This window comes from Enhydra lutris, unplaced genomic scaffold (genome assembly GCF_002288905.1).
Source record: "Enhydra lutris kenyoni isolate GAN:26980312 unplaced genomic scaffold, ASM228890v2 scaffoldscaffold22, whole genome shotgun sequence".
In the NCBI taxonomy this organism is placed as follows: Eukaryota; Metazoa; Chordata; class Mammalia; order Carnivora; family Mustelidae; genus Enhydra; species Enhydra lutris.
Window position 1 is genome coordinate 14,799,713 of NW_019154106.1, and position 6,291 is coordinate 14,806,003.

Sequence of the window (6,291 nt, forward strand, 5' to 3'; positions counted from 1 at the left end):
TGAGGATTAAAGAACTACATTTCTATAAAAACAGAGCCTGGTGTCTAGTAAGTTTTAGTTGATATTGTATTTATTATTATTATTATTTCCATCAGTTCTGCAATTGTTTCTTCATTTGCAAAATTGGTGGTGTAATACTAAGCATTCAGGTTACTACCATGCCATCCATGCACATAGCAATCAATTATTAGAAGTACGTATTTATTAGCTAGTATATTGTTCCTGGAGGTTTTTTTTTTTTTATTTAAACTTTTTATCTAACATATAGTACATCATAAGTTTTAGATGTAGTGTTTAATAATTCAACAGTTGCATATAACATACAGTGCTCATTACATTACTTGTCCTCCTAAATGCCCATCACCCAGCTACCCCATCCCCCTACAATCTCCCCTTCAGCAACCCTCAGCTTGTTTCCAAGAGTTAAAAGTCCTGGCATGCCTGGGTGGTTCAGTGGGTTAAGCCTCTGCCTTTGGCTCAGGTCCTGATCTCAGGGTCCTGAGATCAAGCCCCGCATCAGGATCTCCACTGAGCAGGGTGTCTGCTTCCCCCTCTCTCTCTCTGCCTGCCTCTCTGCCTACTTGTGATCTCTCTCTCTGTCAAATAAATAAATAAAATCTTAAAAAAAATCTCACATGGTTTTGCCTCCCTCTATGACTTCTTCCCATTTAGTTTTCCTGGCCTTCACTTATGATCTGATGCACTATTTTTTGTATTCCACATATGAGTGAACTGCATGATAATTGTCTTCCTCTGATTGACTCATTTCACTAAGCCTATACCCTCCAGTTCCTGGGTTTTTACACGATTACAACCAATTTTTTAGAGTAGTTTCTGTAGCCTTTTATTACATTCCCATAAGAAATATCCTATTACAGTTTTTGTCAACTCTTTAAATAGTATGATAATGGGCTTTCTGTCTCTGGCTTACATCCCCTTACTGGAGCTCAGCTGACTTTATCCAAGACACACAAAGATCGCTACCAGAATTTTATCCAAGTGGCATCCTTCCTCCAATTCCTGTTCATCCTTCCACTCATATTCTCAATTCTAAGGATAAAGGAAAAATTCCTGGCTTTGTATTTATAGCCTTGACTACATCAATATAGCCTCTTGGTTATCTCAAATGAAGTGTGCACAGATGATCTTCAAGAACTTGAACTTACTTATGTGTCAAAAAACAGCCTGAGAATTCATGACTCAATGGAATTTAGGCATTTATTATTTACTAGGTAATAAGCTTAATATAGTCAAGGTTACATTAATCAAAAGGGATTTCTTTTTCAGGTAACATAATCATAAAATGAAATGATGGAGAATAGGAACAACGTGACAGAGTTTGTTCTACTGGGGCTCACAGAGAATCCAAAGATGCAGAAAATCATATTTGCTGTGTTTTTGGTCATCTACATCATCTCTGTGGTAGGAAATGTGCTCACTGTAGTCACTATCACTGCCAGCCCATTATCAGGGTCCCCCATGTACTTTTTCCTGGCTTATCTCTCCTTCATTGATGCCTGCTATTCTTCTGTCAATACCCCTACACTGATCATAGAATCACTCCGTGAAAAGAAGACCATCCCATTCAATGCATGTATTATCCAAATATTTGGGGAGCATTTCTTTGGAGGTGCTGATGTTATCCTGCTTACTGTGATGGCCTATGACCGTTATGTGGCCATCTGCAAGCCATTGCACTACATGACCATCATGAATCGGCAGGTGTGTAGCCTTCTAATGGGAGTGGTATGGGTGGGAGGCTTCCTACATGCAACCATACAAATCCTCTTTATCATCCCATTACCCTTCTGTGGCCCTAATATCATAGATCATTTTATATGTGATCTGAACCCTTTGCTCAATCTTGCCTGCACTGATACCCACACTCTAGGGTTCTTTGTTGCTGCCAACAGTGGTTTCATCTGTGTCTTAAACTTCCTCCTCTTGATGGTTTCCTATGTGGTCATTCTGCGCTCCCTAAGGAACCATAGCTTGGAGGCAAGGCACAAAGCCCTCTCCACCTGTGTCTCCCACATCACAGTGGTTGTCCTATTCTTTGTGCCCTGCATATTTGTGTACATGAGACCTGCAGCTACTTTATCTATTGATAAAGCAGTTGCTGTGTTCTATACTACAATAACACCCATGTTAAATCCTTTAATCTATACCTTGAGAAATGATCAGATGAAAAATGCCATTAGAAAATTGTGTAGTAAGAAAGCTATTTCAGATGCCAAATAATATGCCTGGAGATCTACATTGATTCAACTTGAGCAAAGGTCAAAAGGACATTTTGGATGGTTTTGGCAAAGAACACCTATGAAATGAAGAAAAAAAAAATGAATGATATGAATCATAGACTTTGCATTGAAAAGAGCAAAATGGGCACAAGAAAAGGAGAAATAACCCTAAGCCAGAATCGCTCTTTGAATATTTGGATAATTCTACCTAACTGGGGCTTAGTTTTACTAGCTTCATTCATGTATATGGATTCATATGTTTTCATCCTAATTTAATAATTAAAAATATATTAATATTAAGCAGCAATCTCTATAACAACTCAAAGAGGGTGGCATTATCCCCATTTTATAGGAGAGGAAGCAGAAAGGGGAAAGTCTCAAAATAAGAACACCGAAAAGTCAGTAATCAGAATCTACCTGATTTCTCAGGCCATGCTCTTTAATGCTATGATGCAATGCAAGGCAATGATGATAGAAAAATGATTATAATAGTTACCATATATTGAACTGGGGATTGTGCCTCATACCGCATATTATATGTAATATATATTATAATATATATGTATTATAATGTTATATATAGCATGCATATACATGTTATATTATTATATACATATATCATATATATATCATAGTGATATATAGTTATATAAAATTATGTATTATATTTATATTAATTTGTGACTAGAAATAAATTCTAGGGACGTTCCATTAACAACTCTGCTTAATTTTATTTATCATAGTTGATGATAACACATCACTGTAATATTGTGTTTTGTAACTACTTTAGAATAAGAATATTATACCATGTTTCCAAATTTCCTGTAGACCTCAGAATCATTTGGTATTGTTCATATCACCCATCTTATGCTGATAAGCCATTAAAAAATGTGATGTTCAAATAAATGATTTTTAAGTACCATACAAGAATTTCTAATCTTTATGTAAATTTTTGCTCCTTAAAGTTCTTGTCTGCTAACAAAGAATAGTTTCTACAAGTAGAACAATGTCTAGTCCATGATAAATGAGGAAAGAAAAATAAAAGTATAAAGGAAGGTAAAAAAAATACTAGGGTGTATAGAATTATTTTCTCATTTTTGTCTGATTCAGACTCTGAGCCTTCTAACTAGATCTCTTCAAGAAACTGAAATTTGTTTTAACTCCTGCTTAAGATGTGTGATGAGAAAGAAATTGAAACTCAGATTCTCAGTGAAAAAGCAAATAGCTTAACTTGCTACTCTTCCTGCTTTCAGTAAGATTTCATCATATGATTGGGAACTGTTCATGTTATTTTTCTCTTTTAATTAGTTTAATTTTTGGTAACATTTAATTATGAATAGATATTTTTAAAAATATACGTTTCCATCTACACACAAAACAACTTCAGGATAAATTTATTCCATTTATTCCTTCTGTCCCTCAACAGAAGGAATATCAACAGAAATTTATTTAGCCCAAAGAATATATCAGACACATTGATGGTTGTGTCTCAATGGTAAATAGAGAGGAACCTGGGTCTTGCCTTCAGAGAGCTTCAGATCACCTGAGAGACACCCAGTGGGGGCAGAAAATGACAACACCATATTATAAATGGTAAGGTAGTGGTAGCAAAGAGGTGCTATGAAAGCAAGTTGTGAGGAACACAAAAGAAAGATCCAGAGGTTTAGGAATGGTTCTAATATGAAATGACATAAAAAATGGAACCTGAAACATGAAATCCTGTCCACAGTTTGAATATGTACACATCATTTGGTGTAGGAACATTCCTAAGAGAGGGATTACATAACCAAGGTCATATTATAAATCAGTTTGTAGGAAATCTGGTGAATTCAGTGTGATTATGGTAGCTAATTCATCTATTCAGTCAACAATTACTTAATGAACTCTTACCATGTGCCAGACAGTGTGCTAGACAATGAGTTTATAAAGGATAAATGACTGGGTATGACCCTAGAGAGACAGGAACAGGGAAGATGAAGATCTCATAACCCTATTAAAGCTATTAAAGCTTAGTGTTAAATAAGTGTCTGCTTCCTCAAAAATTTAAGAGTAGACCTACCCTATAACCCAGCAATTGCACTACTAGGTACTAGGTATAGAAACATATGTAGTGAAAAGAAAGGGCCCATGCACCCCAATGTTCATAGCAGCAATGTCCACAATAGCCAGATTTGGAGGAACTGGGATGCCTGTCAACAGATGACTGAATGGAAAAAGATGTGGTTCATGTATGTAGTGGAATATTACTCAGCCATCAATATGGATGAAAGCTACCATTTGCATAGACATGGATGGAACTGGGGGTTATTATGCTAAGTGAAATAAGTCAATTAGAGAAAGACAGTCATTATATGTTTTCACTCATATGTGGAATACAAGGAATACCACAGAGGACCATAGGGTAAGGGAGAGACAACCAGAAGGGAAGAAATCAGAGAGGAAGATAAATCACAAGAGACCCTTGACTCTGGGAAACAAACTGAGGTTTTGGAGGGAGGAGGTTAGAAAGCAGGATGGTGTAACAAGGTGATAGGTATTAAGGAGGGCATATGTTGAGATGAGCACTGCGTGTTATACTGACCTAATGAATCATGGAAACACCACATAAAAAAACTAATGTTGTACTATAAGTTATCTAACTGAATTTAAATAAAAATACCCACTTGGCAACCTTAAAAATATTTATTTTGAAAGAATAAATAATATAGGATAAAAACAGAGAGGGAGACAAACCTTAAACCATAAGAAAAAACTGAGGGTTGGTGGAGGAGAAGTAGGTGGCAAGATGGAATAATTGGATGATGGGTATTAAGGAGGGCACTTGATGTAATGAGCAGTAGGTGTTATAAGCAACCAATGAATCACTGCATTCTACCCCCAAAATAATAAGACACCATCTAGTAACCAAATGAATTTAAATGAAACCAGGGGAAAAAAAAAAGAAGATGTCCCTTTCAAGGTGAAGGGTATCTTGGTCTATCTATCCCCTCCAACATCAAAAGATACACAATACCCAGTAAGACTCTTTGGACTGGGACTGCAAAAGATTTTTTCCTCTGGGTGTTTTACTCTGGCCTATTTAACAAGTGAATCAAAAAGCTGCTGGTTTCCATGGAGCTCAGAAAAAAGAAGAGGCCCTGTTACACGTCCAGGCTGTGGTGCAAGCTTCTATTCCACATAGGTGTGATGATTCAGCAAATCCAATGGTACTTAATGTGTTGATGGAAGAAAGGTTTGGCAGCACTTAGTGTCTTTACCATATGGTGTATTATTATTTTGGGGGTAGAATGTAGTGATTCTTTGGTTGCTTATAACACCTACTGCTCATTACATCAAGTGCCCTCCTTAATACCCATCATCCAATTATCCCATCTTGCCACCCACTTCTCCTCCACCAACCCTCAGTTTTTTCTTATGGTTTAAGGTTTGTCTCCCTCTCTGTTTTTATCCTATATTATTTATTCTTTCAAAATAAATATTTTTAAGGTTGCCAAGTGGGCATTTTTATTTAAATTCAGTTAGCTAACTTATAGTACAACATTAGTCTTTTATGTTGATGTTGAAAGCCTTGGGAGTCCTCCATATATGAACTGCAGTGCAGACTCTCAGAATGTTGGAGCAAAATCCTGCCATTGTCTATGGATAATTATCCTTCTTTTAAGAAATTACTCTTGGTCTGCTACTGAGCTTTGGTAGACACTAAGTGCTGAGCCATGGGCCACCAAGTTTCCATGAAACCTGAATTTCTTATCATGAACTTGGTGTTTTCAGACCCTTAGAGCCATACAGTTGATGTGTGAAGCAGCACTCCATTATGGAATAGAATAATCTCCTGTTATACATGGTTTTGCTTTCCATGGACACAATGACCTGAAGTTTAGAAACAGATGATCGTTCTTCTGACATATCATCAGAAAATAAGTAGTAGCCTAATGCTACATCACAATGCCTGTGTCATTCACCTCACTTCATCTCATCACAATGGTATTTTTTCACCTCACATCATCACAAGAAGGGTGACTTTAGTGCAAACAGGTATTTTGAGAGAGAG

At 36.6% G+C, this 6,291-nt stretch overlaps 1 protein-coding gene across 1 annotated transcript; it reads left to right on the forward strand.

Moving 5' to 3' along the window:
• The first annotated feature begins 1,308 nt into the window (after positions 1-1,308).
• LOC111149728 (olfactory receptor 4C46-like) lies at positions 1,309-2,241 on the forward strand. Its single transcript, XM_022506969.1, has one exon. It carries the CDS (start codon positions 1,309-1,311, stop codon positions 2,239-2,241), a length of 933 nt encoding a protein of 310 aa, XP_022362677.1.
• Positions 2,242-6,291: the final 4,050 nt, after the last annotated feature.

Bases quoted from the DNA above. Each gene is read 5' to 3' on its own strand.
- LOC111149728 (XM_022506969.1), top strand. From the start codon at position 1,309: ATGATGGAGAATAGGAACAACGTGACAGAGTTTGTTCTACTGGGGCTC.